Genomic DNA, 17,791 nt, shown 5'->3' with positions numbered 1-17,791 from the left:
ATAATTTCTGATATCTATGATTGCAAACTGATATCGTTGGTAGTCATTATTGTCAGAAAATGCACACGTATTGCTTGTATCAAATGTAGTGTCTATATATTTAATTTATCAATATGCTAATTGTTTTAAATCATAATAACGTGCGTTACCTCGTTACTGCTCAGCGGTATGTTCTGATTTCTGGCTGGACTTCTACTGTCTACCATGTCAGTCAGATTTGAAGTATCAGCGGCCGACCTAGAGGAAGAATCTCTAACAGACGCTCCTGACGTAGGCGTGTCTTCTCGCAGTTCAGGCTATGGGGCCGTCAGTAAACCTCAAGTTAGCATTGAAATGAAGAATCAGAAATGTAAGTGTGAGCCAAGTATTCAAATAGGAAGAATAAGTCATTTCTGTTTATCTTATTGTATGGTGGACATTTGACAGCATCAAAAGGCAATCCTTTTCGCAATCTGAGAGACATAGAACTTCAAAGCGACCATTTCGGCTCTGTCGAAGGAAATTTGGCTTTGTTTGAGGTACTTGATATTTAAATGGATTTTGCTGACTAGTCATGACATCATAATTTATAAGTGAATGATGCAAATTTTGCAGGATGAAATACATCGCAGACCGAAGATTAGTGCTTTGTTGTCTACTTTGGCCAAATATGATCCTGCACCTGCTAGCAATACTGAAGATGGTAAACCCAAGAAGAACAAGGTGAACAATATGTTGAATTTGTAATGCGATGGCCACAACTGCATAAGAGCTAGGGTGGCTGTGTGGGTGGCTGTGTGCATGTATTTCTTCTTACTTGAAAGAGTTTTGTGTTCATTATTGAATAGAGTTGGGAGACTATTTAATAATAGCCATTGTATAGATATTCGTAGCATCCAATAGTTTGTTGAAGCAAATAACTTTTTTGGTGCATAAGGCCTTTGTACATGGTCGTTGACTGTTTCTGTAAGGGCAAGAACATTACTTGATAGAATATAGAACTGTTGTAGTTCTAGTTATGTCACGAGGCATTAAAGGCACAAGTCGAGGTGTAGGATAATATGGTCAGCACAATTTTGTCTGCTTTTCCTGACATTAATTAACATAATGGTTTTAAATTTTTTTGAAGGCAGCATCAGTGTTAGTTAGATGATCTGCACATTTGGATTACACCAGTATTATACAAATCAGGAATGCGACTCTCTATTATTGGGCTTTTCTTAATTGTTTTTGTCAGTGCTTTGAACATAACACGTACAGTGATAGCTTATTTTGAGAAAAGATCAAATAAGACCACAAAGATGCTTTAAAACCTTTTATTTGGAACAAGAACATTTAACAATGCACCAACACCACCGACCAGTGGTCGTCCGTCACAGAAGTTGCGTCAGTTGTCACAGAAGTTGGTCATTCTATAAACATCCGTCACAAAATCAGAGTCAGCTTACGCCATCATGGTAACTGGCATGGAATTTCCATACGTCTCAGCTACTAAAACTATTGCAATATTGATGCGAATGCACATTATATGATATGAATGTGCATTCAGCCACTAGTAATGCTTGTTTCCTGTCTACTGGCTCAGTTGAAGCAAATCCAAAGTACTACGGCCTATTGATATTAGTAAGCATGTCAGAATTTGCATTGTTTAAAATAAAATTTTAGAATTTATCAAAATTTATAGTGATTTGCAAGCCTTACAGACAAGTGTCAATTTTTGATGTATTTTGGAAATAAGTGAGGCTTTTGCCATCTTCAGCTGTAGATAGACCGTATTTCTTCAATTAAACGCTGCCCTCAATTAAATGCTGCCCTCAAATAAACGCCACGTTACAATGAATTCCAATAGATCAAGCTCGAAGTTTGAAGGAAAAATAATACGACTTCTTTGGAGGCATACGTGAGACAAATGTTTCTTTAGAGAATCCAGATACTGTTTGGCTGCATGACGTATAAAAGTGCAAAATGCATACACCAGTATAGTAGTGTTTTTCTCTTGAAAGGTGTCAAACCTACAGCATGTTCACGTACACACTCCTAAAGCACAGACAGAGAGCATTTAACAGTAAACGTTGCTCTCGAATAAACACCGCCTTTATTCAAATGCCGCAGTTGGAACCGTAGCTAAAAAATAGATGCCTCAGCGTCTAGTTAAAAGAAATACGGTTGCTGCTAATCATTTATACATGTATACATGACAGAACATGTACTCTGTTTCTATGCGAAGTCCAATGACTTAGTGATCAGACTATTTTTCTGCAAACTATTCAAACTTTCTTCTTCAATCACTGAAAGTAGTTTCTGGGCTAGCGATTAATTAATTAGGTATATAAATGGAAGACATGCAGCTTGCTACGATAAGTACACATATAGCGCACTTGTCACATGTGTTGCATACAAGATTTGTTAAACTATGGTTTTCCCCAGAACCCGAACAGTGCACTGAAGTAATCGTTGAAAACTCTACTTTTAAGAGTCTGGCCGTAGCACCATAGCTGTGTTTATTAGCCATGGAAACTTTGTTTTTGTTACTAATTTGTGCATTATGGAATACAATGAGATTGAGTGAGCTAGAATATTTAGGTTTGCAATTTAAGTTAGGGCTTGTGTTTATAGATTTTGACAAACCAGTACTGTTATTTCTTCGCAGTTGTTGATAGATGTTTAATGTGTTGATATTTGTGCCGCCTGTTGCATGTGTGTTTATTGTCAATAGTTGATATGATTATTTCTATTTATCATAGACTACCAGAATGGGAACACTGATGGGAGTATATCTTCCAACTATTCAGAATATCTTTGGAATCCTTCTGTTTCTGCGTGTTACATGGATTGTCGGCAGAGCTGGAGTTGTTGGTTCATTCTTCATAGTGTTCATTTGCTGCTGCTGTGTAAGTCGTTCCTACTAGAGTAGATAATACAGCTACATTTTATGATAGCCTAAGTCTTTAATAATTAAATATGGGTTATATTGACAATTTGTTTACACTTGTCTTTAGTGGGTCCAGCTCGCAGATGATGTTGCTAGGGCTTTTACTGGTTGTTGTTTCTTGTGGCATTTAATGATTTCAGTTTGTTTTGCCCTGTGACATTCTTTTGAGGTGGCACATTTTGAAGACACGTCTATTTATTAGGACGTCTTTATGTATCAGGTCTTGTTAGAGTTTGTTATTAACTAGTGAAGGATAAACGTTTATCGAAACAATGCTATATTTTAATATGTCAGTTGTTATTATAACAGAATTTTTATCTGGCAAACTGATGTTTACTTTCTTGTCTCCAGACGATGTTGACTGCACTATCAATGAGTGCAATTGCTACAAATGGTGTTGTTCCTGCTGGTGGTTCATATTTTATGATATCACGTGCATTAGGTCCTGAATTTGGTGGTGCAGTTGGACTGCTGTTTTACTTGGGTACAACATTTGCTTCTGCAATGTACGTACTAGGAGCCATAGAGCTATTATTGGTAAGTCATATGTCTTTTGTGGAGATGACTGGTTGATAGTTTTGTTTCTTAATTTAGTGTTCTAGTTTTTTATTTAGTCACTCTGTGTGTGCTTCTATTTGTTTAATGTGTCTTTGTAGTTACTTAAATGATGTCATTTTTGTAGACTTACATGATTCCTAGTATGGCTATTTTTGATCCTGACACTGACATGTTCAACAACATGCGTATATACGGTACAATCATTTTGTTGGTTCTTGCCCTCATTGTGTTTATTGGAGTGAAATATGTGAGATCTTATTTGGCATTTACCGGTCTATGATATTGCTGACTGTTTTGATGTGCAGGTTAACTACTTCGCATCTGTGTGTCTCGTCAGTGTGATTATTTCCATTACTGCAATCTATGCAGGCATTTTAGCTGCTGGCCATGGATACCCCAGGAGACAGGAGTACTATAGATTACTTTTTATGTCAATTGTGGTGTGTGTGTGTGTGTGTGTGTGTGTGTGTGTGTGTGTGTGTGTGTGTGTGTGTGTGTGTGTGTGTGCTTGTGTGTGTGTGTGCATGACTGCTGGAAGTGTACAATGTGATGTTTAATTATGATTTGGCTGTTAATTGTAGGTATTGCACACTTCAAGGTGTTGCTGTGGCTAGCCATTTTAATTGCAACTGTAGTCTTCCTGCTCCTGAGTGGCTGAACTGTGTGGGAAAGAACACAACAGCATATCATCATTGGCTTAAAGAGAATACAGTTCCACAGCTAAAATCAAGCAATCCCTTTCCAGGACTTGGCAATACAGACTTTGCATGTAAGTTTTACTGTTTTAGTTGCATCAGTATTTGTTCAGTCTTGATCCACAGGTGGACGAGAGAGTGACTTCATTGTCTTGGGCATTTTTCTGTTTAATACTGTAGTGGCATATATAATTGTTTTATAGACATGGCTAGGTACAGTACACCCTTGATTATCCAGACTTCTTTGGAGACAGGTTGGGAGTCCGGATAATCAAGTGTCCGGATGATCAAGAGTTGATAAGTATCAACTAATTTCCTTCACCATACAAGATCACACTCTGTTTCCACACTTACTGTACATTTATTTCACTAGAAGAGTCATCAACAGCTGCCTATTTATTAGATTATTACATTCTCTGTTATGTATTCACTCATTTGTAAGAGGCTGTATGTACAGCATATTAGTACAAAGTGAAATATTCTTTATCTAGGAATACATTATCCATGACAAATTGTCCAGGAACGCGTTATCCGGGAACGAAAAGTCGGGGGACACATAATCGAAAGTCTGGATAATCGAGGGTACACTGTAAGGTGAAATAGCTATTGGTTTTAGCACTTCTACAGAAGGTGGTATAACACTTTGTAAAATACCTTGTAGTCTTTGGCTGTTATAGCAACAGCATGATAACTGGCTATAGTTTAGGGTAGCCAGGAGGCTAAATTACCAATTGTCAAAAGCCACGTAATCTAATAGCATCTCTATTACACAAGTTTTTACAAATTACATAAAATGCGTAGCAATCAACTATTAAACAAATGCTCTTAGGTTAGTAACCTAATACTTAATGCAGTTGCAACAGTGATTTTTCAACATGTTTATAATGAAATTATTAGTGCTTGGTTTCAATCTAGAAGGTACTGTTGCAATTTGTAATTTGGAAAAACAGTGTATATGTTGTGCTGCTTCACACCTCTTTTGTAGCAGTGCTGGGATTTTCACATGACGGAGTTTCTTTTGTAGCTATACAGTGAAGTGTGTATTACATGATGGGTAGCTGGTCTTATGGCCTTTATCAATGTCTTAATGTGTCTTTTGGCTTATTGGGAGCATATCTTTCACTAAGTCGTATAGTTTTATGAAAATCCATTGATGTCTTGGATCTACAAATTTGATAAAATCCAGCTGCTAATTATGAAGAGGGTCTAATTTCTTACCGAAGCTTTACAACAATTACTGAACCATGATTTAAGGTTTGTTAATGATGTCACTTCTTTCTGGAAACCTCAAAGTGTGTCATGCTTAGGATACACTAAGTAGTAGATGAATTTCAACTTAATAGAATTGAGAACTCTTAGTTTCAGATGTATTTTAAGTATTGCTGCTACACTGTACTGTATTATCAGTATAATTGGCTTAGATCTAGGTGTGATTTGTTTTTCTGTTACTATTTGTGCAACTTTGTTGCATTAACCGTAGTTTGAGTTATTTGCCATCAATAAAGAGATTACAGTAATTCAACTAGTTAGATCTAGCTGGCTGCCTGTGTTTGGAGACAAATGCAGTAATTATCATTCTGAATCGTGTTTCTTGTTCTTTCACAGCAAATGCCAAGTCTCATTATCTTAGTGAAGGAGAGGCAGATGATAACAACAAAGCTTGGGACCCACAGATTGGGGCTGATGCTACTACGTCATTTACCATTTTGTTGGCAATATTCTTTCCATCTGTTACTGGTAATGTGTACTGATAATGTGCTCATTCCTTTAACATTTGTAACTGGCGGAAGTGCTCTTTGGGTGGCAGTCCGCTGTGCCTGTGCCTGATTAATTATTCTAGCTGGAACAGCGGCTACTGTGAATTCATATGTTGTATTGTAGTTATTTTTTATTATTGTTGCATTTCATTGCATTTATTTTGCTGTAGGTATAATGGCAGGTTCTAATCGTTCTGGAGATCTAAAGGATGCACAACGGTCAATACCACGTGGAACGATTGCTGCTATTGCCACAACATCAATTGTTTGTATCCTTGACTGCTAATTGTGGGCAATTAGTTTTTTTTATTAAAGTGTACGTTTTCTGTAGTTGCAGGTATAATTTAGTTTTATATTATTGTTGTTGGTTTTGTTATGTTATTTTTGTTAGTATCTGTGTTTTCGTGCTTAACCAAATCAGGCTGGTGATCAAGGTCTGTTGTAAGTACAAGAAGCAAACTCTGCAAGTAATAGTGTAGCAAGAAATGGACTGGACAAAGAGAAACTGTTCTCTGCTGTATCTGTAACACTATAAGTTTTAAAATTGCATGGCTGGAGTGCAATGACAGGACATAGCAATGTAGCAAGATCTGTGATAGAGTGGCTAGTACACTAGCTATTGTGTAAGTTTTTTGGACATCTGTTGTTGGGTTTGTATGCAGTCAGGTTGACATCTAGCTTGTATCTGTGTTGGGTATGCAAGGACCAGCAAAAGGGTGTGGACATCTGTATCTTAAAAGAAATGCACTGTGGCTTAATTTATGTGGCCAATGAAATCACTGATGTGCATAATCAGCAAAGCGGTTGATATGGGCAGTACACCGACTCTCTTTTGCATGTCAGTAATGACATTTGCAAGTGTTTGCACTTTAGCACGGTGACTGCAAATTTGTGATTTGTAGCTAGCCACTCTTGTGTTGTCTGTCTTACAAAGTACCTCTTAAAATTTTTGTTATTGGGACACTTCTACTTTGCTAGTGTGTTTATTTTAGTCTGTATGATTCATTGATATGACTTAGATTAACTAGTTATGGTATGTCCGCAGTTTTTCTTTTTCTTGACTTGATGAGACCTGACTTGTGTTATGTTTTTTGGTGGAACAATTGATGGACCTCTGCTTCGAGACAAGTGAGTCATAGTCATTACTTTATTATTACTAATACATACAATACAAGAAACCGTACCTACTTTAATGCAATTTTGATTTAGTAAATGACTGAATGAATAACTCAAGATGTGATATTACACAAATGTTGCAGCATAACTGAAGTTTATGCAGCTAAAGTAGCAATGGGCAAAGAAATTTTGTCCTTCTTCACAACTGAGTTTACTGTACAATGCCTTCCAACAGTAGATAACAGTTGCAAGCAGTGATATTGTGATGGCATGTCATTACAAGTTTTTGGCAGCTTAATGTGTCAAAGTTTAGACCAATAGTGTGAGACTTGTACGTTTGGCACTTATTGTACTTTAAAGTCAGACATATTGGTTGCTGTAATTGTCAAACGTTCTGTCTGTTAGGCAGAACTCAAGTATTTGGGTTTGATAGCTTAAGACATGTGGTGAGAAATGGCAGATGGTGTTCTGCTGTTCTGATTTTACTAAATTGTAATAATGCAAGTTTTTCTGTGTGTATCTAAGTAATGTAGTATTGTCATGTTGATTGTTCCTGACTCACTTGTGATTGGTGTTCATGTTTTCCCAGAGCACAGTTTACTTTTATTTCTTTATTTACCTAATGTTGTTTGCTATAGTGTGCTCATTTTGTCTTTTAGGTTTGGTGAAAGTATAGACGACAGTCTGGTTGTAGCTGAACTGTCATGGCCATCACCATGGGTCATTTACATTGGAGCTTTTCTTTCAACTATTGGAGCTGGTCTGCAGAGTCTTACTGGGCATGAAATGATGTTTGCAGTCAGTGCTAGTAGCTTGTGCATTTATGGTACATTTGTGTGTGTAGAGCTCCTCGCCTTCTCCAGGCAATTGCTCGCGACAATTTAATTCCTATTTTGGGAGTATTTGCCAAGGGTAATAGCAAAGGAGAGCCCACTGTAGCTCTCATATTGACGGCTTTCGTCGCAGAAGTTGGAATAATAATAGCAAATTTGGATCAAGTAGCACCTATTATCACAATGTGAGGAACTATGACTTTATAGTGCAACTACACACACACACACACACACACACACACACACACACACACACACACACACACACACACACACACACACACACACACACACACACACACACACACACACACACACACACACACACACACACACACACACACACATGCAGGCACACACGCATGCACGCACACACACACACACGCGCGTCTGCCGGGAACAGTACGTGTAAGAAGGAGGTAGGCGGTGAGCACATACATCCTTGAAAGCATAGTGGTTACCATTTGCACTAGCCATACATAAGAGATAAGTTACTTCACTTTCTCTTTGTGGTTGCGTGATGTTGAATTGACTGTCAGGTTTTTCTTGATGTGTTATGGATTTGTCAACTTGGCTTGTACTGTACAGTCTCTCTTGAAAACTCCAAACTGGAGACCAAGGTTCAAGTACTATCATTGGTTAGGAGACATTTCTTGGTATGAGTAGTTTTCTCAATACTCATTGATATGTGGTCTTTTCATAGGACCACATCATTTATTGGTGTTATTCTCTGTATCATATTGATGTTCATCTCAAGTTGGTATTATGCTCTAGCTGCAATGGCTATTGCTGTTGTTGTTTACAAATACATCGAATATCGAGGGTTGGTAAAAATGTTCTGCAGCATGATAGGGAACTTGTACATGTCCATATAGAAGTAGGGACACTTCTGAATTGAACTGTGAAGCCGAGTTTGTACTTATCATTTAATTTTCATACTGTATGCAAGAGAGACTTAACGCTCACTGTGCAATTGTCTTTAACGTGTTTGCATGTCATTTGAAAGTACTGCACATGAGCAGCAGTAGTTTCCTTGATTTGATGAGTTGCAGTCATTTGTTATACAGGCTGTAGTTGCTATCTACAAATAATTTCTTTACAACACAGCATTTGCTTTATTGCTGTGCCATCTCATTCTTCAGCACTATGAGTATGAGCTATTTAGCATGTGCAAAAGGAGTACAATACAAGCATTGTCAGTGCATGGAAAGTTTGCAGTATTTTTAGTATATTAGGATGGTAGAGGTGCAATTAGTGTACAGACTCATTTATGTACAAAGCGCAGTTTCTATCAGAAGTTGTGATTGCTGTTGAGATTGAATGATCTGAACGGCCGTATATTGAATTTATTAGAGAACATTTCTTATCAACACCTACAAGATAATGGCCTCTTTGGTATTAAGTGAACTGAGTCTAATTTTTATGTTATTCACACTAATTTGGCCACATGTAAATATTGACAATTTGAGGTACCTAGAAATATCAGTTTTTTTATCTATTAATAGTCAGTCTGTGACCAGTTTGTGTATGGACATGTACAAGTCTTCAATTATATTTCTGTTTGTTTTTGAGTTGTTCTTGTTGTCACTGTTGTAGAGCTGAGAAAGAATGGGGTGATGGTATTCGTGGTCTTGCACTGCAGGCTGCTCGATACAGTCTATTGAGGCTTGAACAAGGGCCTCCTCACACAAAGAATTGGAGGTACGGTGTAACTGTGGGTTAAGAAAATCACTTTCATTAGCCTTTTTTTTCTAACACACTGTATGTGAACTTTTGTTAGTTATTTTTATAATATAATACTTACAGTTTAAATTAATCTTATCATAGTCACACAGATAGTTTTGTCTTTAGTTGTGTTTTTACTAGCTTTACGTTTTAGCTTTATGTTGAACTAGTTTAGCTTAAACGAGTTTAGAAACTGAAGAAGGCGACTGTTTCACTAGCAACTTGCACATCTGGGATATGTGAGGTCTTCAGAAATTCATTTGCAATGGCGCAGTACTCGTGGAACAACACTTGCTGTGATACATTGGGCTGCTCTGTCGTCGAGTCAGAGCAACAATAGTTGTCGCTGAGACTCCATATTCAGCATCTAGTAAATGCAGTAGCTGCTGATTTCTCTCATTTATTTGATGACTCTTCCATCCTTTGAGGCAATCCCACACCAACAAAGTAATAGTAGATACAATCAAAATGACAGCATCAGCGACTATCTTGAATCATGTACGCTACTATGAAATACCACTTGCTAGACTTGCTATGGCTTAGGAAAATTGGTTTAGGGTTAGAATATAACAGGTTTAGTGCAGGGGAAACGACTCAATTCGTAAACCAGTTTATCTTTTGAACCAGTTTAAGTACTAGTTGAAACATAGCCTCTGAGGTGATTGGATTTTGATGGCTGCTTTGCAAAGTGTGTATGTGTGGTGGACACATGATTTGTGTTCTCACTAACAACGTATGTGAAGTGTAATGAAGATTCAATTACAATGCATTGTAATGTAACACTTTGCTTCCATCAGTGGCAGCTTACCTATGTGTGTTTACTCATTTGTCTTTGTTTCGTTACTATTTGTTACGTCGTTACTCGTTTGTTACTATTTTGCAGAGACTAGCATGGGTAGGTGGTAAGTTTTGGCAAACTGTGTATTATATTAAGTGAGATGGTTACTCTACCAAACTGTAAAAATTTTAGTATTAACGATAAGCTTGACTGTGCTTGTGTGTTTTATGCAAATTATGTTTGTTAATTAAACAAAATTTATTCACTAAGTTTTGATTATTAACTTAAACCATATAACACTTAATTTCATTGGTTGAACAGTAAAGATTATATCATGGAATGTGAGGTAACTGAATTTTAGGACATAAATGTGACAATTTATGTTGTTGAGGTAGTTCTATATTTCTTAGTCGACGTTGACACCTTTTAACAGTTTAACTTTTCAAAGGTTTGTTTTGACAATGATACCAATATTATAAGTTGCACTTGTTTAGGCCACAAGTGCTGGTGTTGCTGAAACTGGATGAAGATTTCAAACCCAGTGATAGCAGACTTCTTAGTTTTTCAAATCAGCTCAAAGCAGGTTTGTGCTATTGTATAGGTACTCTTTAATTAAGTTGCATTGGATTTTCTTTTTTTGTCAGGGAAAGGTCTGACTCTTGTCTCATCGGTTCTCCAAGCTGAGTTTAGAAACTCGTTTGGAGAAGTGTCTGCTGCTAAACAAGTAGGTTTAGTAGATATACTTAGTTTATGATATTGTATTATGTTGCCTTTTTTGGGATGCCATTATGAATGGAATGCCATTATGAATGGAATGAGGGTTACCAGATGCTCTTATACTCCCCCTGGGTATACCAGCATGTAGGTGTGCATGTAAATGAGGTAAATATGGAGAACTTGGGACAGATATCACTTGTACAGAGTCATAATATGCATATTTATAAGTTATCTGACATACAGTTCTGAAATGTCCAAGATGCAATGAAGTATTGACTTCACCAGATGGTTTATAGGATGTCATACAGTGTTGTCCAGTCATCATGGATAGAGTGCAGGAACATGCTCTATGATGGATATTGTGCAGTATTGTTTATCTATTAGTGCACATTATTGTTTAGGGGGGAGGGGTGTAGGTAAACTGCATTGCAAATGTCTTTGTGGTAGTTTTCTTATTTACTAACTCTAGTGCTCCCCATGTTGTCTAGTGTTATTGATTTATGTGATTACACACAAACTAGTGAGAAGACAATGGTAAAAGCTCATTTCTTGATTGTTAATAGGACTTGATTTAAATTACTTATATTGCTAAAAGATTTACGTACTTGCATGATTTATGACTCTTGGGTTGTGGGTAGTTTGCTTTGTGTTAAGAAAGTAGGTAGAAAAATTACTTTTGATGGAAGTCTTTCTATTATCAAGGCTGCCACTAATTTACATGAGCTATTGGCTAGACTATTTGTTACAGAAAGCCAAGATAAGTTTATACAGACTCGCTTTAGATTGTAGAGAAGACATCTTGTTAGGGCTCTAGCTTATTTGTAAAAGTATGTTTGTATAAAGCATGACTCGTTTGTTTGATGATGCTACATGCTATTGCTGATTGAAATTTATATAGAAACATAAGTTTGAGACATTTTGTAGAATAGCGATGATTTTAAGAAATTGCAAGTGTACAGTGCTTCTTATTTAACTGGAGCTACAGTGCCTTGGCAACTACTGTAAGTGTTACAGAGGTGGCAGTGGCGGATCCAGGCGGGGGTTTGTGGGGGTTACAACCTCTTCTTTTCTAGTGGGATTGCACCTTTTTTATTTGATCAGATAAGTGGCACCTTTCTTATCCCACCTGGATCAGATCTATAGTATTACAAATGAACAATTGCACTGTACCTTGTTTAGACTCTCTTATGCTTCAGATGAAGAAACGATTCAATGACAGTCAAAGTTACTTATGTCCGAGCATTGTTGTGTGTAGTGTCTATATGCTGCTAGTTTGTTCTGACATTGACCCGTTGGAAAGTGTCGAGGGAATGTTGTAGTGGGAAAACAATCTTTCTTTTCCAAAGTCTCTTTGCATGCTGTGAAGTAAGTAGATGGCAGTCCTTAAGGCAAGGCTGGAAACAGACTTGCAGAACGCCAAGAAAAAAAGAGCATGAAATCAAGAAAGCACTTGCAAACAATCTTCTTCCAGCCTTGGGGCCTGTGATTCTTAGTCATGGCCAAACGTTTACCGTTGTACTCTACCTATGACAAGTGTGGAAACAGAGCGGTCTTTTTCACCACTTAGAAGAGTCAAGACTTAGGCATAGATCTGTTAGACATTCCTCCATTATATGGCAGAGGCAATGTTTACCATATGATGGAGGAATGTCTTATGGATCTATCTGTAATCGCCATGCATTATGAAGAGGGAATTTCAATAGACAAAATATCTCACACTTTTGTACAAGCTCACCCACGAAGATTATTTCAAAGGTCAGTCGTTTGAAACAGACGTAACAGAATTCTAACACACTAAGCCGTCTACTCTGTAGTACGCTAGAAGACATTGATGATATCAAGAGGTCTAATAACGTTTTACGTTGTTAGCAAGTAAAATAGAACTGTCATTTGTATGCGTTATATAACAGACGTGCGTAGGCCCTAGAAATTTTTTGTGCCACAAAATTGTTGTGATGAGCGTGACTAGCGAATAGCCTTCAACCCCCTCTTTTTAAAATTCTTAAATCCCTGCCTGGGTGGTCTAGCCAAAGTTGAGTCAAGAATGAATGAACGAAATACATACTAATGATCTGATTATGAATTTGTTCATGTTATTGATAATTCACATGACATTGTACAAATAGCTACTGAGTTGTATTATCAAGCTTTATGTTTGACTTGTACTTTATCTGTGTGTTGCATGTGTGCTTGGATTTAGTGTCTGAAACGGGCCATGATTGAGGAGAAAATTAAAGGTTTTACTCAAGTGATAGCGTCTACAGATGTAGCTCTTGGACTGTCTTATCTGTAGGTTGGTCTTTTCTTGGTGTTCTTTATTTAATTTTGCACTTTGTAGAATTCAAGGCTCTGGTCTTGGAGGTCTCACTCACAACGCTGTGGTGTTTGGCTGGCCTGACTCTTGGAGAAAGAAAGACAGCTGGAAGCTTTTCGTTGGTATCATTGAGTTTTGTCTGTAGCACACAATTTGTACTGTTTTTTCTTGTTCCATTGCCTTAAGTAGCTTTGTCAAATTACTTACTAAACATGTCGGTTCTGGAGACCCTTGCTGTTACCACTTTTTAAGCTACAGTCATGCATTTCTTAGTTGCATTTCTTACAGCCAAACAATTTTTGATGCATGATGAAGTTAAAGATAGTTGATGTGAGTGAACAATAAAGCATGTTTTACAACATTGATGCTGACGAATCGGCGTCCGACGTTGACGTTGACTTGTTCACAGTATTTGTGTGATGCGATGCACAGATCAGATGGTCCGAAGCTTGAGTCCAGCGCACTCAACATAAACAAATACCGTTATTACCTGACTTTTCTTTTGTTATTTCTGCTGCATCGTAGATACAAGAGATTTCAAACAGCTGGAAGGAGACGAAAGTGGACTAAAAAATATTTTAGCAACGCCGGCAGCAAGGCAATTTCACGAGCATTTTCTTTTAGTCCTATAGTCTTTTTAATCATTTGACCGGATTTGTCAATAACACGGGTACGTAGTTCCTTACGGGTTCTACCAGCGCTTCATCAACGGCTGATCCCGGATATGTGTTTTAGTTTGGGATGTGTGCTTTTGATTGGTTGAAAATGATCACAAGCTTGTAGTTGACACTGAGCACTTCTGATTGTTGACACTGGAATAGAACTTGTTTCAATTCCAGAGTCAAAGTTGTGACACCAGGATCAGCATTGGTGACGCTGTCCTGTTCACAATATTGACATTGACATCTGCATCAATATTATGAACCATCCTTAACTGGCGGCTATTTTGGCAGGAGTTGTCTCATATTGATGGTAGCGATCTTTAAATTAAAGTACTACATGCTTGGATCTTGCACATGTACCTTGAGCATGCAGTGTTTTGTACATCAGATTTTTGATGTAATTAATTTTTGTTTTTAAATTGGTATTTATTTGTATTGTTTTTGGTGCCCTTTATGACGACACATGATCAACAGTATGTTTAAAATCAATCATTTATAAGACATTTCAATGTGTAGTTGACACCACTTGTACTGATCTATCGCCATCATTATGCATGTAGTACGGACAATAGCTTTATGTACCGTTTTTTAGAATGATGTCATACTTGTCGCAGGATGTACTAATGTTGATCTAGAATTTGTCTGTGTTATGTAGCCACTATTCAAGAGGCGGCTGCTGGTCATCATGCTGTATTGGTTGCTAAAGGAATATCAACGTTTCCAGACAATAAGCAACGCCTTCAAGGGACTATTGATGTGTGGTGGATTGTTCGTATCTTACTGTGTGTGTAGTTTCATGTGAGAGTGACTGCTTGATTTGTTATGATTATGAATGGTGTTGTTCCTTGACTTTGTGAAAGATGATGGTGGGATGTTATTGTTATTGCCATTTCTTTTGAGACAAAGCAAAGTGTGGAAGAACTGCAAGCTGAGAATATTTACCGTAGCACGTATCCTTTGTATATTATCATAAATGCTCATTGTGTTAGTTTGACACACACACACACACACACACACACACACACACACACACACACACACACACACACACACACACACACACACACACACACACACACACACACACACACACACACACACACACACACGTCTAGTATATGTAGCAGTATGCAGCTGATAGAAGGCACACAGAGAGAGTGCAATAACAGGTTGGTGGGCATATACACACAGAGATTGGCTTTAATTCGTGTTCAGAGATGGAAGACAACACTATCAAGATGAAGCGCGATCTCACCACTTTCCTTTACCAACTACGTATTGATGCAGAAGTAGATGTCATTGAAATGGTCACCACGATTTGCAAATAGTCCGACTGTATCGATGACTGTATCGATGACGTATGTGGTTGTGTGTTTAGTTGGACAGTGATATTTCAGCATACACGTATGAACGAACACTGTTAATGGAAGAGAGGTCAAAGATGTTGAAAGAAATGGGACTGACAAGAAAACAACGGCAAGGAGTTGTATGTGCATTTATTGTACTAGGATGGCTGTTTGCTGTCTATCAGTGCTGTTGATCATAGGTGGACAACGTGGTTGAATTGGCTCATCAGACTGGATCGTCTCATGCTCCTCCTGATGTCAATGAAGCTGGTGTTGCAAATAGTGTCAGCAGGAGGTGGTCGAAATCAATCAGTCAAGAAACGCACAACCTCCTGGTACCTGATGCTTCACCAAGTCTTATCAAGCCGTAAGAAAATATTGCAATGTATTTCTTTATGCCTTGTTATGTTTGAACAACAACTGTTTTGTTTGCTGTTGTACTTTGTTTAAAGGGATTTTACACTTTTATTTGATTCTATAAAATAGCTTTACATTTGAGGTGCCTTGTAACATGGCCTCTTGTTGGTAACATACAGAAAAACTTGCTGTCAATCATTTATATTTTAACAATAATTGCATTTGAATTGCAACGCAGCTGCAAGAGTGATTCTCATAATGAAGGTAATATGTACAATGTAACATTATGCATTCTTGCAGCAGAGATTGATGCTGATGCTGTGGTGTGTATTAGGAATCGACATGGTTTGACTTATGAAAAGGGAAGTAGGCATAGTTGAATAGATGCCTGATCAGCTTAATGTACCAGTTATAGATATAGTCTTGTTTAACCAGCCTCTGCCCTTTTTTACATGCGGACCAGCCTCTCCCTGACACTGTGATGTCAAAACGGTGGAGGGGCTGGTTAAACGAGACTGTTAGGGATACATGTGTTTATCTTGTGACTGAAGCTGCTGCAAGTTGCTGTGTGTTTGAATGTGTACGATTGATAAATTTGATTAATCCAGACTCAATTTTATTAACCTAGCATTTAGATGGTATGTTTGGCTGGTTTGATGTACTGTATGGATACTTGGGCATTTGCACCTGGTTCTGGGTTGGTTGTTTGTAGTACTCTGCAAGCTTTGTGTACTAAATTGTGCATCAGGCATACAGACAGCTGTGCAAGAGTAATATCCTTCCATGGCCACAAACATGAACAAACTGGCTAAAGATGACCAATCATTTTCTAAAATTAAACTTGAATGTGTCAGAGTGCAATTGTTGTAATGCCTTGTCGTATTCCTCACAAAGTATTGGTGTGCAATGCTTTCTTCTGTTCCCTCACTCTTTGCTGTCTTGACACAGCAGCTGAAAATACATATTATTGATGACGGTTATTGCTGTTGCTGAAATGCATATTGTGTTCATTCGGTTTGCTAGTTGTCTGTAACTGCTTGGGCTGTTGGAACTTGTGGTGTGTAATACACTGACTATACCATCATTGAAAGAGCAACATACATTTACCTTGAAAAATCTGTTGCCCTGTGCACGTAATACTTCTAATAAAATGATTATGGTGCTTATTACTAGTACGTGTATAATTATGAACCTAATTAGTCACAATTATGATTTTGTAGGAGTGAAGGCAACGTTCGGCGTATGAACACATCAGTCAAGCTGAATGAATTGATAGCTCAAAAATCGCACAGTGCCAAACTAGTCATCCTCAACCTTCCCGGGCCTCCAAAAGATGTCAGAGATGCAGAAAACTGTAAGTAAGGTGTAACATTTACTCAACAATTGAGTTCATGGAATTTCTACTTCCGTTAGACATGGAATTTCTGGAAGTGTTGACTGAAGGTATTGACTCTGTGCTGATGGTTCGAGGAGGAGGAAGGGAAGTTGTAACCATTTATTCATAGATTGTAGGTGTAGCAAGTCATAACGTGTACTATAGATGTTAGTAGCATGTTCGGAATGCAGCAAGGCACAGTTACGTATGGAAACCACGAGAATAAACAGTAAACGGTCTGCAACGTGGTATTGCCCATAGATGATACCTATAGGCTCCTGTAGTGATGATGTGACATCAGTTAATCGTTTATCATAAAGCACCTGAATTTGTTTGTACGTAATGTGAGATGCAGTAACTTATCTGTAGAACAGATAGAAATAGTATACCGGTACCTTAGGATACATTTCAGTGAAGCCAAATCAATAGACTTCAGTAAAACCAATTACCGATATATAATAACAATATCACTTTAAAACAATATTCTGGTGTGAAACAGAAATATAGTTATAAGGGTAAGTGGACTGTACAGGGAAGTAAAAGGTCATCTGGGAGAGATGCATATGTTTAGTTGTTACTTTGTATATGGCAAAGCTGACAAAACCAAATTCAATGAAACACTCTGCTGCTGTCAGCCTCTACTGGGT

General features: G+C 37.7%; 1 protein-coding gene across 1 annotated transcript; it reads left to right on the top strand.

Annotated features, from left to right (window-relative positions):
- Nucleotides 1-155: 155 nt before the first annotated feature.
- Nucleotides 156-17,464, top strand: LOC134177870 (solute carrier family 12 member 6-like). Its single transcript, XM_062644646.1, has 27 exons — nucleotides 156-349; nucleotides 427-518; nucleotides 595-702; nucleotides 2,724-2,870; nucleotides 3,263-3,448; nucleotides 3,594-3,716; nucleotides 3,775-3,878; nucleotides 4,051-4,238; nucleotides 5,770-5,901; nucleotides 6,092-6,190; nucleotides 6,992-7,049; nucleotides 7,697-7,816; nucleotides 7,882-8,055; nucleotides 8,410-8,508; nucleotides 8,574-8,693; nucleotides 9,467-9,571; nucleotides 10,868-10,956; nucleotides 11,018-11,097; nucleotides 13,291-13,379; nucleotides 13,429-13,526; nucleotides 14,722-14,838; nucleotides 14,927-15,016; nucleotides 15,282-15,373; nucleotides 15,445-15,552; nucleotides 15,613-15,779; nucleotides 16,990-17,123; nucleotides 17,183-17,464. Exons 1-27 carry the CDS (start codon nucleotides 205-207, stop codon nucleotides 17,272-17,274), a joined length of 3,156 nt encoding a protein of 1,051 aa, XP_062500630.1. The 5' UTR covers nucleotides 156-204; the 3' UTR covers nucleotides 17,275-17,464.
- The last annotated feature ends 327 nt before the right edge of the window (nucleotides 17,465-17,791 follow it).

Source organism: Corticium candelabrum, chromosome 4 (assembly GCF_963422355.1).
Source record: "Corticium candelabrum chromosome 4, ooCorCand1.1, whole genome shotgun sequence".
Classification (NCBI taxonomy): Eukaryota; Metazoa; Porifera; class Homoscleromorpha; order Homosclerophorida; family Plakinidae; genus Corticium; species Corticium candelabrum.
This window is presented reverse-complemented; position numbering and strand designations above follow the sequence as displayed.

Coding starts and splice junctions, on each gene's coding strand:
- LOC134177870 (XM_062644646.1), top strand. CDS start 205: ATGTCAGTCAGATTTGAAGTATCAGCGGCCGACCTAGAGGAAGAATCT. Junction 703..2,723: donor GTAAACCCAAGAAGAACAAG/GTGAACAATATG, acceptor TATTTATCATAG/ACTACCAGAATGGGAACACT. Junction 5,902..6,091: donor ATTCTTTCCATCTGTTACTG/GTAATGTGTACT, acceptor ATTTTGCTGTAG/GTATAATGGCAGGTTCTAAT.